The sequence below is a fragment of the Dryas octopetala genome, chromosome 1, assembly GCF_963921425.1.
Source record: "Dryas octopetala chromosome 1, drDryOcto1.1, whole genome shotgun sequence".
NCBI classification, from domain to species: domain Eukaryota; kingdom Viridiplantae; phylum Streptophyta; class Magnoliopsida; order Rosales; family Rosaceae; genus Dryas; species Dryas octopetala.
The window spans coordinates 7237721-7253231 of NC_141366.1; the positions used below are offsets into that span (position 1 = coordinate 7237721).

General features: G+C 37.3%; 2 protein-coding genes and 1 non-coding gene across 3 annotated transcripts; 2 read left to right on the top strand and 1 right to left on the bottom strand.

Moving 5' to 3' along the window:
• The first annotated feature begins 523 nt into the window (after nucleotides 1–523).
• LOC147297174 (Remorin family protein) lies at nucleotides 524–4496 on the top strand. Its single transcript, XM_086254843.1, has 6 exons — nucleotides 524–675; nucleotides 1419–1587; nucleotides 1802–2491; nucleotides 3059–3497; nucleotides 3662–3743; nucleotides 4112–4496. The coding sequence occupies exons 1-6, from the start codon at nucleotides 646–648 to the stop codon at nucleotides 4316–4318; spliced, it is 1617 nt and encodes a 538-aa protein (XP_086110969.1). The 5' UTR covers nucleotides 524–645; the 3' UTR covers nucleotides 4319–4496.
• A 258-nt stretch (nucleotides 4497–4754) lies between these two features.
• On the top strand, nucleotides 4755–4825 carry TRNAG-GCC (transfer RNA glycine (anticodon GCC)). Its single transcript has one exon. It is a non-coding gene; the product is annotated as a tRNA-Gly (tRNA).
• A 2189-nt stretch (nucleotides 4826–7014) lies between these two features.
• Nucleotides 7015–14523, bottom strand: ARF6 (auxin response factor 6). The gene is made up of 14 exons (XM_086229416.1): nucleotides 13241–14523; nucleotides 12499–12611; nucleotides 12188–12286; nucleotides 12048–12104; nucleotides 11809–11964; nucleotides 11251–11335; nucleotides 10892–10982; nucleotides 10348–10512; nucleotides 10147–10269; nucleotides 9815–9890; nucleotides 9508–9655; nucleotides 8245–9392; nucleotides 7926–8116; nucleotides 7015–7462 (listed from the first exon to the last, which is right to left on the bottom strand). Exons 1-14 carry the CDS (start codon nucleotides 13281–13283, stop codon nucleotides 7264–7266), a joined length of 2694 nt encoding a protein of 897 aa, XP_086085542.1. The 5' UTR covers nucleotides 13284–14523; the 3' UTR covers nucleotides 7015–7263.
• Nucleotides 14524–15511: the final 988 nt, after the last annotated feature.

Genomic DNA, 15511 nt, shown 5'->3' on the forward strand with positions numbered 1-15511 from the left:
AGCTGATTGGATTGACTGGCTACTTTTCTTTTTTTCACATATTGGTAATTTTATTTATAGAAAGTTTTTGTGATTAATTGATCATGACCCATATGCTTACAACAGCTACTATGCAGAGAAAATTGAAATTCTACTTTCCATTATTGCACTGTTCACAACCCTCTCTGGCTTTCATCATTTCTCATAATTTCCTCTGTCTTCTTTGTTAAAAACAAAAAAAAAAAGAAAAGAGAAAATACTGAAATAGTATAAAAGAAAACCAAAAAAATCGGCAATTCCTCGTTTGCTCTGGTGGGAAGCCCGCCGATCACCATTTACAAGGTCGGCAGGGGATGGGAAGCTATTTGCTTCATGAAGATTTTGCCACGTCATAAGGGTCCCACTAAATGTGGGTCCTGGTGATGACGTGTCAAGATCAGAAATAAGTACATGTGCTGCAGAGGAGCTGATCCAGCAGGAAACTGTGAAACACGCCTGTCTGTGTCTGCCTGCCTGCCTACAAAACGGGTCAAAATACAAAGAGAGACCGAGACTGAGATGTTTTCACCCATTTAAGCTCTTTTCTTACTTACTCATTATGATTTTGTAGAGAGAGAACAAAGTTGTTATTAGGGAGAGAAAGAGAGAGAGAGTGAGAGAGATCTAATGGAGTACGAGAGGATACACAAAGTTCAGGTAAAGTTGCTAACTTTTGTGCATGAAGAAAATGAAGACCCATGTCTCATTTTACTTTATTCTTTTTTTTTTTTTTTTTGAAGTTTCTGCAAATGAATGGAGCTAAATTTCTTGGTTTGTTTCTCTTTGGTTATGGTTTTTTTTTTTTTTTTTTTTTTTCTGAATGATTTTCTTCTTTTTTTTTTTTTTTTGGGAGAGGGGGTTTCTAAAATGGGGTGGTGGGAAAATGAGAAAATGCACACACAAGCCATGATTTAATTTTGTTCAAACTGGTTTTCATCCTGAACTTATCATTTGGTTACCCATTTGTTTCTTCATTGTAATATTTGATTAGTAGTTAATTATATTTGTATCCTATATAGAGTAGATATGTTTTTTTTCCTGAGTTTATGGTGATCAGAAAGGTATAACTTGTCATTATGAATTGTTTAATTGTTACAAGACACAGTGCAAGGATGTGGAAAAAAGGTTGTGATATTTATTAGACTTGATTATGGCTTTGTATTGTTTTAAAGATTGTTGATCTTCCTCGAGTTATTTTAATTAAAAAAAAATCAAAATTAGGCTACCTGTTTGGTGTTTGATTGGAAATTGAGATGATTCAGAATGATTGAACTAATATAAATATAATTATTGATTTTGTTTTCTCTGATGATTGTGTTTTTAAACAAATATTATAACTTTTTAGCAGCTTGCTGGGTTAATGCTTTCTATCTCTTTATTCCTTTACTCCTCAATTTCAGACTGGCATAATTTCTCCTAGTAAACTGAGGATGAAGCTCATGGGGCCTCACCATCATAAGAAGAAGGATGGGTCAAACAGTAACTCCTCAAGGACTTCTCCTTCCAAGCTTGAGGATTCCGAGTTTGTCAAGAATAGCCTATTAGACCCCATGAGTGGAGATGAGGAAGGTCTGTCTCTATTCTTCTTTGTTTTGATGGTAATGAACTTTGTTTTGCATCAGAACATAACCAATGAATTACCACAGCGTAGCTGTTGTTCTAACTTCAATTAGGTTTTCCTTTTGGTTTTTTTGGTGTGAACTTTATGTTTTATATGCATTGTTCAAACTGCTAGACAAATATTGTCTAAACTGATTTACTGATTAAGCCTTATGCTGTACAGTTGCATCTACTAGCTTAGATCTTCTGCCTACAAATTTTTCCACTGAAGCGGCATTGGACCTCAGACAAAGTGATCAAACTTCTTGCCAACTGAAGGAGTCATTGCCTAGAGAAAATGGTAATGCTGGTCGTGTTAAATTGCAGAAAGGCGCAAAGGGTGACAATGGTAATTCAAGTGCCATTCACCCAGTGAGAATAATGGAAGATGAAAATCTTGATTATGATAGTAATGCTAGTTCATCCAGTTTTGAGTTTCATAAAGGGGAGAGGTCAGTACACAGTCACGTTTCAAGATCACTGTCAAGAACTATGCCATCCAAGTGGAATGATGCTGAGAAATGGATATTGAATAAGCAAATTGTACAAGCTAATTTTCCTAGAAAGAATGCTTTGCAGAACCAAACAAATAGGTTGCCTGTGACAAATATGGTGAGGGTGGTTCCCGAGTCCGGTAATTATGATTATAAGATGAATGCCAGAGTTGCAGACAATAAGCAGGTTGATTTCTGTCAACCTGCATCACAGATTGGGTTTGATAAATTCTCTATTAGTTCTTCTGGGTCTCACCCCAGTTCAGGTCAAGCTTGTGGGGGTAATGTTTTGTTTGATGCATCTTCACAAAGTAAAGATTTGAACGAAGTGGATCACATGAATGCACCCTGCTCGAAAGGTTTGGCAGATAATACTACAGGTAAGCTCAGGCATTCCTTGTGCTTTAATAAAAATATGAGGTTGGTACATTGTTTATGTTCTCTAGGATTGTCCTTTAAAAGAAAAAATTACAAGCATGCATTTTAGAAGCACATGTATAATAAGTATATACTGAGTGAGGCTATGCTCTGGGCATAAGTTTTAGATCAAATACATTGTTAAAGTGCGATTAATTTACATGGAAATGGAAATTGGGTTGATGGTTCCTATGTCACTGTGAAATTCAAACCAGGTTGAGGAACACACTGAATTTTGTATGGCAATAAATTTGTTGATCTGGGTCTGCTCTGAACCAGGCAAAAAATTATGGGGTAGGGTTTATTGTACACAGCATAAAATCAGGGTCTGAGGTCTTAGTGTGCAGGACTGATATGCCTTCCTAAGGTTGATATAGTGGCTTGACTAGATCCCATCTGTGATATAATTGTATGAACTATAGTTCTTTGTACAGTTACAGGGTGAAGGATTCATGAGAATTTACAATAACTTGATCAATGTCTATAGCAGAGGCAGAGAAAATTAATCTTTTGCTTTTCTATTTATGCAGGTGTAGCTGCCATAAGATCAGTCTGTATGAGAGACATGGGAACAGAAATGACACCCATCCCAAGTCAAGAGCCTTCAAGGACTGCTACTCCTGTTGGGGCAACAACCCCACTCCGCAGCCCAACTTCCTCAACCCCGTCAACTCCTCGAAGAGGTGCACCAGCTCCAACACCTACTACTGATGATGAGTTGCACCAACGAGTTGAAAACAACAAGAAAGAATTGTCAGAAGAAGAATTGAAGCTCAAGACAAGGAGGGAGATTGTAGAACTTGGTCTCCAGCTTGGTAAGATGAACATTGCTGCTTGGGCAAGTAAGGATGAGCAGGAGAAAAAAAAATCTTCTACTGAAACCGTTAATATGGTGGAACTAGAGCGGATTGAATTTGAAAAACGTGCAGCTGCGTGGGAGGAAGCTGAAAAATCTAGACATATGGCAAGGTTTCTTCAATAACCCTTTAAACCCTCAATATCTTAAAACTCCTATTGGTTCACTTTTCTTGTTTTTTTCTTTCAATTGGAGAACTGTTTTGTTGTTGTACTATAAACCAAGTAGATACCTTCCACCATCCTAACATGACTAGAGAATGCCTAATATTTCTCAGATATAAGCGTGATGAAATCAAAATCCAAGCATGGGAAAGTCAGCAGAAGTCAAAACTAGAGGCAGAGATGCGGAGAATAGAGGTATTTAAATTTTTTTCCATTTTGCATTTTCAGTCGGCAGAAACTGTTCTATTGTCAATTCTAAAACCTTGGGCTTCCTTCCTGTTGAATGGTAATGTCACTGGTCAGTGAGCTCAAATTATTAACTTTATACTTGGCGATTGAAACAGTCAAATTTCATACTTTCCAGTCACATGTTTTTTATCCTGGATGACTCAATAATACTTTTCTGTGGGAAACGAGTGGTCATTCAATTTATGAGTGGACAAATCACAGACCTCACACAATATTGATTGAGCCACAACTTGAAATGATAATCTTTTAATTACTAAGATCTTTATGCATATGGAAACTTCTATTTGTCATAATTCAAGAGTACCTCTTCTTAGGCTCAAGTTGAACAAATGAGAGCCCAAGCTCAATCCAAGATGGTGAAGAAGATAGCATTAGCAAGGCAAAGATCTGAAGAAAAACGAGCAGCAGCTGAAGCCAGAAAAAATCAAAACGCAGAAAGAACTGCAGCTCAAGCAGAATATATTCGCCAGACCGGACGAATGCCATCATCTCCTTACATTTGTTGCGGATGGTCGTCGTAAAACCAGAAAGAACATGTAGAAGGAAATTCTTCATACAAGGCTTGGCAAAAGTGGCCTCTTGCATGTGTTCAGGATACATCATGATTCAAAGAGAGTGTAGTCTGTGTATGCTAATCAAGTTTGTATCTACCGAGCAACCAGAGTGTGTTAGTTGTTACATGAAGTGAATTTTTCAATAGATGCATATAAATCTCTAGCATCTATCTTCCATCATTGTTTAGAGCCTTTGGACCCCACCCCTTCTCTCCTCCTCTTCCTGAAATAGTGGAAAAGAAGAGAATAAATAGGATCAGGTATTACATTAACGTTGAGTGAATTGCAATGTTGGGACTCGGAAGCAAATGAAAATGTTCGTCTTGCAATGAGAATTCTACTTTTAAGTTGATATGTTTCAATAAGATTTTTTCCTTCTTCCCTTTTAAATTAAAGGGGGACTGCACCAGTGGTCTAGTGGTAGAATGGTACCCTGCCACGGTACAGACCCGGGTTCGATTCCCAGCTGGTGCAAACTTGGGTTTGATTCCTGGCTGGTTCCAACGTTTTAAATGTTTACCTCTACCCCAAGGTCACCCAACCTTCAAAAATAGCAAATTTGGTAATACCGGGGTGACCTTCAAAAATAGAAAATTTGGTAATATCGGCACATGATTGTAATCGAAAAAAATTAACTTAATCGAAAATCTTTTGTTTATATGACTATTGTCAATTAAATAAAAAAAATCAATAATTTTATATAATCAAAAGATTTTCGATTGATTTAATTTTTTACAAAAATAATTTTTAATAAATTATTTAAAAAATAAACGATTTTGATCAGTATAGTCAAAATCAAAATTTGGGGGATTGTGTGACCTTGGGGTACCCTACCAAGTGCTGTCCAAAAAAGAATGAGAGAAATAGAAGAGAAACTTCAAGCAATTTAAAATTAGTACCAAAAAAAGCAATTTAAAGGGCTTTTATCTTTTGCTGGGTACTATGACGCGTTCAAGGGAAGTCTAGCTTGTGTTCAGTCCACCACTATCAAATTGGGTTAGTCTGCACAAGAAATCACAGGCTCTGAAAGGCCACCACTTTCAAGTTAGTTTTATAGTTTATTATGTTTTAGATTCAGACCCTACTGCAGCCAAAAAAAAAATCAAAAATTATTTTCATAGCCTTTTTTGAGTACTGGCCCTAGGGTTCCTGGCTATGGTACTACCTTGTGTATTATTTAATTAAACCCCACATGCTTGTGCACACTCCTACATTTAGAGCTGTTTTTAAATTGGGCAGCTTAGCTTGAAAGACCTCTTTTATATTTGGCACCCCAATGTCCCAGGCCATATAACCTAGCCACCTGTAGGCATGCTTCAAACATCACTAAAAATACAATATTCAGCATACTTGTTGGAACTTGTTTTCTACTAATCAAAGAACAATTTCATGCATAACTTTGTGTGTACAAAAGTAATCTATACTGATTGTATAATCGTATATCATATCCACCTTCTTTCACAAGAAACAGGCTTATCACTAGATGAAAAGTCTCATATAAAATGTCTATGCTAATATGGAAAAGTTTTGAAAACTTAGAATACCATCAAATTTGGAAAAAGAAAACATCTCTTTTTATAAAGTATTCAAATGTGTAAATATCTAGTAAAATAGAAGTCTGTTATTGATTTTTCTCCTCTACAGGTTTTGGACTGAGGCTCAATTTAGGTAGACACAATAAGTGTCCACAGGGTAAAGCTCATGTTGGGTGAGTAAAACAAGATGGACCCTTGGTTTGGTCAATAGTGTGGAGGACAGAGCATGGGGTCATGTAAAAGTAGTCATGCAAATTACAATGTAGGTTAAGAAAAAGTCTCTGCCCTATAATATAAAGGGAGTTGGGTTGGGGTTGTTGTATTGCCAACCTACCTTCTATTGGGTCCTATAGTTGTTGATGGAGCCCTATCTTGTCACCATTCCATTCCACAAAATGTCCCATCTGTGCACACCACAGAGAGCCCCACAACATGCATAAAAAAACACAATACCCTTCACTTTCAATTTCACCTTCTATTCAGTGACCCTCCAGTAGTCCCACAGGGAAAAGACAGTGCCCAATTATAACTTTGCTTCTCTTCCTCACCCAATATGAATGCAGAATTGGAAACTATATACTTTCACAAACCCAATCTATGAAATTTAAGGGAAAAAAAAAGAGAGAATAAGCCAAAGGATGAAGAGCCATACAAGGACAGGCATGTGCATACCAACACCATATGGGCCCTCAAATAATTGTGAAGGAAAGTTGATAAGAATTAAAGTCATTGGTGTAAAGGGCCGAAAAAAAAGAGTCATTAGTGTAGATCAGAAAAAGTATTTTATGATAATCGGTTTTTGAATGCACATATAGATCATTTGTAGATATCAGCAGACTAAACACTCAGATATCAGATGCTTAATTGAAACCAAATGTGGGGATTCATATGCTTGGTTTTTTTTCACAGAATTTTAGCACCCAACGAGGATATCAAAGCATAGGCTACTTTCAAATTAATGGAAACACATAGAGTTACTTTCCACGCCTAGCTGGAACAGAGACCCATCACATGGCATTTAAACGTTTTATCTGAACACAAAAAGTACTGTCAGAAATCAGAATCAAGGAAAGGCCAAAATAAAGATATAACATGTTCCACTTCATGTCTAGCTTTATGCAAGCTGCATCTCAGAAATAGACTGCATCATATATTTTCTTAAAAGGCTATTCTCACAAATATTAATCTCCTAATACATATATGCATTGCACGTATTGACAGAAGGAAATAACAAAAAGGATATCATTTAATTACAGTATTAGCTTATATAAACTAAGCTTTAAGGTAGTATTAGGCAGCCCTTCCCACTCTTACAAGGGTAGGAGGAGATGCGAATATTACATAAGAGAGAATGAGTATCTTCACCGGTTAAGTTGTTCAATAGTCGAGAGACCCCACGGATGTTATCCCACTGCTCAAATTTCTTGAGTCCTGCCGGCTTCCATAATCATCACAACTATTGTTTGAGAGCCTCTTAACTGGGACTGACTTCAGAAGTTCTAGGCCTCGTTTTCCCATTTGCTGCACTTCTTGTGGTGAGAGTATTTTGATGCACCACACACTATTTACAAACTCCCTGGTATGAGAATAAATCAATGAATCAAGAGTGTGTTTCGATGACGTGCCAGAAAGTTCCATTGTCGAATGGTTAATGTTTCAATCAAGCCTAAATAGATACACGTCATTGCCTACAAACTACGAATTACGATCCTAGATAATTGGAAGGGGATATCTGCAGTCCTGTGGAGACGGACCTGAGTGTCATATTTGTGTAGTGTAGTGCATATGAACATGGAAATAAGTTTAGCAGAATAATAAAGCAATGACAAAAGTACTAAACAAGTTTTCTCACAAGTCTCTCAAATCTTCACAACTTATAGCTATAGGAACTCTTTTATTAAGTCTCCGAAACTTCAGACTTGGGTGGACTCATGCATTTTGTCAACATAACCACTTTCAGACAAGTATCCTACAATTCATAGCTAGGAGAATTTGCCTACACTTGCAACTGAAAGATAATTATAGAGGTAGGAACTCACGGCCAGGGATCATCCCCAAGGAGAAGAACATCATTCTCCCGGTCAACAAATACAAGCTGCCAGCCTGATCTCACAGGGTCCTCCAACTCGCCTTCAAGGCCAAACATACGAGCAAGCTCGCTACGCAGCTCATGGTAGCTGCTGAACTTGGTAATATCCAGTGACCTCCCGAAGGACCCAGACTTGTAAACCTGCAAATGATTTTGATGTTTGCTTAAAAAACAAAGGGAAAAAAGACACTGCATAACGCCACTTTCAAAGTGTCTGACCAGTCCATTGGGTAGGCAAAATAAATTATAAACCTTTTAAAGAATATTACCTTAACAAAATTTCCGCTAAGTGGGTTTCCATTTCCCACATTTTCTGGAGACTGCAGGAAACTTGACTCATCAATGCAACTGGAAGGTGTAACTGCTGGATTAAGCGAGAAATCAGTTCCTGTAGTGCTCATGTAATTAGAAGGAAAGTGTATGATTGTAGAGTCATTATCACTGCCAACTCCTCTAAGGTTTGACATCCCGCTCTGCATTAGAAGAGATGAGGACTCTATATTGACACCGAATAAAAGATGGCTTTGAGGATCAGTGCTGCCTTCTTGGTCTATTGAGCACTCTCTCCCTGGAAAGGGTGGCAATGAAATAGAGTTCTGAGAGATGGTAGTCTGGGGAGGTCCCAACTGTTCCACCTGGGGCAGACCACATTGAGAAACTCCAGAAGAAAGAAGAGGTTCAATTGCAGCTCGCTTTGATGGCCAGACAGCAGATGATATTAAAGAATTGGTTCTAGGAAGGTTGATCATGTGGGATGATTCGTCCTGCGGAAAAGAACCCATGAGACTGTGCAAGGGAGATAAAATGGTGCTGATTGCAGGGTTCCCAGCCGTATCAGAAAAACTCTGTTGCTGGCCTAGTGAGGTGATGACTTGCAAAGATGGAGACTGGGATTGAGAGGCTGAAGCAAACTGAGTCATGGTAGAGACGGCACTTGGAATCTGCTGATGATCAACTAGATGTTGCTGTTGCTGTTGCTGCTGTTGGTTACTGAAAGAATTCTGATGCTGCAATTGTCTCTGAAGAAGGTGCGACTGATTTTGAGTCTGAGACTGTGACGGACGAAGGTTTTCTTGAACACCTTGGAGAAAGGCTTGCTGAGGCTGAGACTCTTGCACCATCTGGGGATGCATCAAGGCAGCAGACCTGCTAGGAAGGTTTTGGGGTTGCTGGAACTGCAGAAGGGATGTAGGTAGCGATTTGGAAGGATCTACTGCCCTCATCTCCTGAAGTGCAGCAGCAGCCATAGCTTGGTACATGTCTGTTTGCAAGCCAATCATAGAAGCATCAAGCCTTGGCTGCATCCATGGTGTGACCCCAAAGCCATGATAGTTCAGAGATTGGATTCCTCGGTCTCCATTATCTCCTCGAAGCCACATAAGTTGAGAATTCATGCCAAGGTCATCATCCCTGATACCTGAGAGAACAAAGTAGGCAAATAGAGAGGAAAAGAAATGATTTCAAAATTTTCCTACTGTCTCAATGCAAGAAGATATAAAATAGGGAGTTGAATTGGCAGTACATGAGCATACCATTGAAAGAGGGTAGTCCCGAGGGCCACGGTCGCTTAAGCCTAAGGGGGAATGGAGATGGATACATGGGGAATGTTGTTAATGGTTCAACCTCCCACAGGGATACTCTTGGTTGCCTCTCCCCGGCCGTTGATTCATCCCAGCCCACCTATTAAGTGAAAAATTCATCAAAGTTCCAAGGAAATTATAAAAGATATGAAGCAACATTCTGAAAGAACTTAACCTGCAAAGATATTCAATCAATCAAAATATTCATTTCATGATATTCATTATATTTATATGTACATACATATTAGTCTCAACAAACCTTGACTGAGCGCCAATGTGAATTAGACCACCGAGCAGGATCTAGGTCACTTATGCCAGTTATTGTCCCCATGTAGCTGATAACATATAATTGTCAGATATCAGCCAATAACATTTATAACTTCTACAATAAAATTAATATAAAAGAGGACATTCTTAGCAGTCTATAATGTACAGATGCCAACCCATAAAAGATTTTTTTTTTTTTTTGAAGGAGATCACAGACATCCAATACTTAATCAAATGTAAGAAAGAAAGAAAGAACATAAGGGAAAATATCCAGTAGTCGTTTTAATTATAGCATCTGTAACAAAATAAACGTTTAAAACATACCGGCGGACACTTGATTCTTCTGTTTCAAACAGCATCCTAAAACGCATGCCAACAGAAATACAAGTATGATAGACTGCTTTAATGTACTTGGTCAGGGGAATGACGAACTCTGATGGGCTAGCCCTGCAAGAAAGGTGTTGTAAATTTTAAGGAAGTGATAAACCCAAACGTTTGGATATCATCAACCTGCACAGAGCATACCTTGGGTTATAAAATATGGTGAAACGACTGTTTGTTGCAGCTGCGTGAGCTGCAGCAGCAAGAAGTCCCAAGTGCATGCTATCACTTGATAAAACAGATGAAGGCATCACAGTTTGTGGTCGGTTAGCTCGCCGAATACCAAGGAGTAGTTGATTTTTTTCATTCCTGAAGCAGCCAAAAACAATTAGTATGAACCCAAGATAAAAAGACTCAATTTGGGACAGTGAGAAGAAGCAGATTTGCATTATTTTTTTAGGCATCCTTGCCTATCTTTTCATGCACTTTATTTTTCTTTTAAATAAAATTGTATATGTTTTCTATTTTTCTTAAAAAGGAAAAAAGAAGAAATATATTCCCAGGCTGAGAATCATTATACACATTATACATTGAGCTCATTCAGTAAACTTATTTCCTTACTTTCTTCTGAGTACCAGAGCTTCCAGCAAGATGGTTTGAGGAGAGGGAAAAACACAGAGAAACAAAAATAAAATAATTTAACAGTTTTTATGTCTTGACAAAAGCAGAGAACAAGTGAACAGCTTACCAGATGAAAAGAACTGAATCTCCAGCAACAAGTCTTTTAGCACTTACAAACACACTCCACCCTGTCGTAAGGAGGTGCCTTTTGGGCTGGCCTGAAATATAAAAAATTTAACAATGGTTTAGATATGCATATTATATAACAAAATTCGCTCCTACTTCTTAACTTTTTGTCTACATGGTATTCCCATTACACAAGCTGGAAAACCAAAAGAAGTCGCAATGATTGGAAAGTATCAAAAAATGTTTAAGGAGGTGGATTCATCACAAATCAAACTCTTTTCTTGTTATCTACTTCACTCCATGATTTTGAAGTAGAATTTTTTCTTCATTTTTGACAAAAATTGACATTAGAAAACTCACCACGAAATATGTGTCTAAATTTCCATTCATTATCATGGAGATCCCTTGCAATTAACTCTTGGGCTGGTGGTTGTTGGGAGAAGTCCTGCATGTCAAAAAAAATCATGACCTCAGAAACAACAAAAGGCAGAAGGAAAAATCCTGTAATTTGTAGACAGGAACAATTTTTTCGCTGAGTCAAAAATGTCAGGCAAGGTAAATTCCTAAATTCCAAACTCATGGACAATGCTATTGGCCTCCTTGGAATTTATCATGCTAAATCTATCTTTCTGCATATGTTGTCTTTTGTTTGTGCAGATGAATCGATGATCATGTAAAAATATATTGCGTACAAAACTTCCGACAAAAAATGCATAGTAATGTTATAAGATCTTTTACACTTCTAAGGTAAAAGAAGACCAAATCTTATCTAACTAACAAGCATCAAGCATGAGTGGACATGAGTGTTGTAATCTCAAGGGTATAAGACACCAAATTTTTGGTAGAACTATTGCCCAAACCATAGTAATTGGCTCAAAATTGATGGTCATACTCCAAAAAGTTAATAAGAGAATTTACCAATGGAGGAAACACTTTTTCAGCTGCCCGGCGAGGAACAGAAAAACCGCCATGGGTACTTGTGTCACTGGCTGTCAAGGTCTTACAAAAATAATTTGTTGGCTGTTTGTTTGGGTTGCCTAACCCTGCTGGGAGGTAGCCATCCTTTTGCTCTTGCTACAGGTGAAGGTTTTTAACAAAATGAGATGCAATTGATAAGAGCAACAATTCCAAAAGCCAATCAAGAAAAAATGGCATACCGGACTTAGTGGTTGCAAGGTCATCTGTGCATATACTTCATCTGTCTCAACATCTGCCTGAAGTTAACAATAATTAACCTTTAGAAACCAGCATATTGTAATTTTCAAAGCATGAACTAACTAAATTAAGCAAGCCTTACATGCATTGTCACATTGTGGAGTTGACAGATAAGTTGTGGAGGTAAGCTTGGGTAGTTAGGGATATGGGCATCCACTTCCTTGTTGGTTGATGCAGCAACCTACATTAAAACAAGCATTTCAGTCTGTGTAGGGGGAAAAAGAAACAACAAGAGTATAAAATTTACAGAAGAGTGATCACAGCATAACACGTTTGTTCCCCAAAAAGTGCAGAAACAAATTCTTAATCCCTTTGTTAACATAAATTGACATGACACTAGAACTGCTTCAAATCTTATTGCAAAGCAGAACAGAAGAATTTATATATACAAACCTGCTCACTATGACCTTGAGGAAAATAAACTACACGGCTACCCACAGCAGGTAGAGAAACAAGAGGACCCGCACAAGCATGCCAAAGTTCAGAATTCAAAACTCTCTTTTCCCCTGCAAAATTCAAAATATTCACCAAAATGAATACCCATGAAGAACAACATATGGTTTGAAATATGATTATAAAGCCACCAATAGAGAATCTAAAGAATGCTCCAATGTCAACCAAGGGCCTCATCAAGAGAGAAAATTTTCCATCAGTATAGGGTTTCTGGCAATATGGTAAACTTTAAAACTTCAAAAGTTTTGAAGTTTACCATGAATCTGACGAAACATAAATCAAGCCCCAAGCACAAGGAAAAGGACAGAAACTGAACAAGTAAAGCCAAATTAAGCCACTGCCAGCTGAGAAAATTGAGGAAAGAGAAGAAACCAAAATAGAAAATAAGCTTTTGCTGACATTTTGAGTCTCAGTAGCAAAAGAAAAGCAGCAAATAGAGAGAGGAAGGGAGAGAGAGATGATAGCTTAATACAGCTAACTGAGTTAATCTGCTAACTTGAGTTATCAAGATTTTAATTTCTATCTTTTCTCCACCATTTTTTGGCAACCAAATGGAACCTATTAACATCCCCAAATCCTAAATCATACAAGATATTAACCGTAGAATTCAGTTTAACATCCTGATTAAAAAAAGAAAATACACACTCAGAGCAATTTTGCAAGCAACAGTAAGCATATATACCTTCCTGGGTTTGAGGACTAAAACCAGCAGAAGAGAGCCTCATCTATGCAGAGATTCAAAAATACTGGAAGCCTCCAAATTGAGCCCACAAAAAACTATTCAAGCCCACTTTCAATCACAATAATTGAACACCAACAATATCAAATCTTCGCCAGCCAAAACCCATTTAAATCCCCAAAGAAACACACTTCATTCACAGCTTTGTCAAGAAATTACAAAAGCATAAAGCTTCATAAATTCATGCAAAAATAACCATAAGAATCTCAATACCCCCACTTCTGAATCTTCAACCGAAACCACTTTCACTACAAAACACAATCAATTTCAGCCTCATTCGCACCTGACCAACCTCACCCACACCCCCCAAAATGTCCAATCTTTAATCCACGACTTCATGCCACAATTTTTAAGACCAACCTCAACAATTCAGACTCACTCACTCCACCTCTGGCACAAAGCCTCACGAATCTCACTTTCTCAGCGTCTATAGCTTAAAAATCACAGCTTTACACTCCCCAGACAGCCCAATTTGAAAAACCAAGCATTTATAGCCAAAACCCAACAAACCCCACGAGCCTTAAAACCCAAAAGTTCTGAAAGAAGCACCAGATCGCTGCCTCAGAACACCAAAGCTTGTACCACCATGAAAACCAGAAAGGACCAGATCTCAAACCGTAAATAGGAGCCCAAAAGAAAGCAAGACACAGGCTCACAGCCTATGCATTATTCTCAGAGCAAATTGAAGCTACTAGGTGACCATATTTTTGTGCATAAAAGCCTAACAGAGCACAGACAGATACTGTTCAAAAAGAACATATGCATATAGATTCCAAGAGTTGGGTTTGGTTTCCAACTTTCCAGTAATGGAAACAGAAGAAGTTGCTGAGTCTGGTAGTGGTGGTGGTAGTGATTGTTTTAGTAACCACTGCTGCTTGCTGGCTTTGCCACTATTGCTTTACCTCTCTCTCTCTCTCTCTCTCTCTCTCCTTCTCTCTCTGCTCCAATCAATCAAAGCACAACCGTCATTATTTTTAGGTGTCTTTTTTATACCATGAGAACAAGTAAAGAAAGACTTTAGAGTCAGTAGGAGAGAGAAAGTGTCAGATTTTTTGGGGAGAGAAGGGGTTTTGCAAATTGGAGGTTTCACTTCTCTTTTTTTTTTTTATGGATGATTTTCTCCCTGCTAACTATTTATCTGTGATTTAATAGGAAGTGAAAGGAAAATGGGCACAATGGTGAGAGTTTTTGCGAAAATACCCTTCAAAAAAAAGAGAGAAAAATAGTGGAAGACGATGTTGAAGGAAGCAGAAACCAGTTTGAACTTTGAACATCAATTAACATGCATGGAATGATTATAAACACACTAAAGTAAGTATGGTAATGGGCTGATAGCAATGCTTGGCAAATTGCAAGTTGCAATTAAGTCGGTACTCACTGCTCACTACACACTACTGTTCGTGCATGGTCGAGGTGGGCCTACACGGATTCCATCTCCAAAACAATTAAGTTGCTTAATTTAATTCAATTTTGCCCACATATTATGTGTAACACACTAACACCAAACTTCAATCAGATTTGGGCAAGCCCAAAAACTTACCTAGTATAGTTTTTTATCTCAAAATGTCTCACTACTATTATTAATAGATCACTCATACGAGAATATTTGCTATTGTGTTACTATTCGATGTGGGACTAATTTCATTCTCATTTATAACTTATATTGATTTATATAATTTTAACACAAATCATAATATGACATGAGTATTTATAATAGGCTTAATTGTATTTTTATTACTCAAAATTTGAGTTGATTCTCACTTTACCACTAAGATGTTTATTTGTCTCAATTTATCACCTATAATTATGCCTCATGTCCCATTTTACCTTTCTCCTTTCATTTCATCGTCCACATCGTTAAAAATGATAATATGGCAAGAAGATTCTTATTATTTCGTCCACTTGGACAAAAAAATAAATAAATAATTTTCCTAAATCTTAAAGATTGGTGATGTGGCACCTACATGACCATTGTAGACCTTTTTTTTTTATGTAAGTTGTCATGTGTAAAAAAATTAATTAAAAATATAATATTCTAAAACTTAAAAAAAATAAAACAAACTCATCTTCTTTCTCCCTATCTTCTCCCACCCCAAAATATTTTTTTTTCATATTTTTAGTTTTTAATTATTGTAATTAACTTTAATATTTTATAAAATATAAGATATTTTAGTATATTTTTTTGTCGAAATAAACTAAATTAAATGAAGATGG

What these genes read in the sequence shown, in the direction of transcription:
- ARF6 (XM_086229416.1), bottom strand. Translation starts at nt 13,283, where the DNA reads ATGAGGCTCTCTTCTGCTGGTTTTAGTCCTCAAACCCAGGAAG. An exon ending in ACCATATTTTATAACCCAAG is followed by an intron (nt 10,270 to 10,347) that starts GTATGCTCTGTG and finishes CCTTTCTTGCAG; the next exon opens with GGCTAGCCCATCAGAGTTCG. An exon ending in CTTGGGGATGATCCCTGGCC is followed by an intron (nt 7,463 to 7,925) that starts GTGAGTTCCTAC and finishes TTCTCATACCAG; the next exon opens with GGAGTTTGTAAATAGTGTGT.
- LOC147297174 (XM_086254843.1), top strand. Translation starts at nt 646, where the DNA reads ATGGAGTACGAGAGGATACACAAAGTTCAG. An exon ending in TTTGGCAGATAATACTACAG is followed by an intron (nt 2,492 to 3,058) that starts GTAAGCTCAGGC and finishes CTATTTATGCAG; the next exon opens with GTGTAGCTGCCATAAGATCA. An exon ending in CAGAGATGCGGAGAATAGAG is followed by an intron (nt 3,744 to 4,111) that starts GTATTTAAATTT and finishes ACCTCTTCTTAG; the next exon opens with GCTCAAGTTGAACAAATGAG.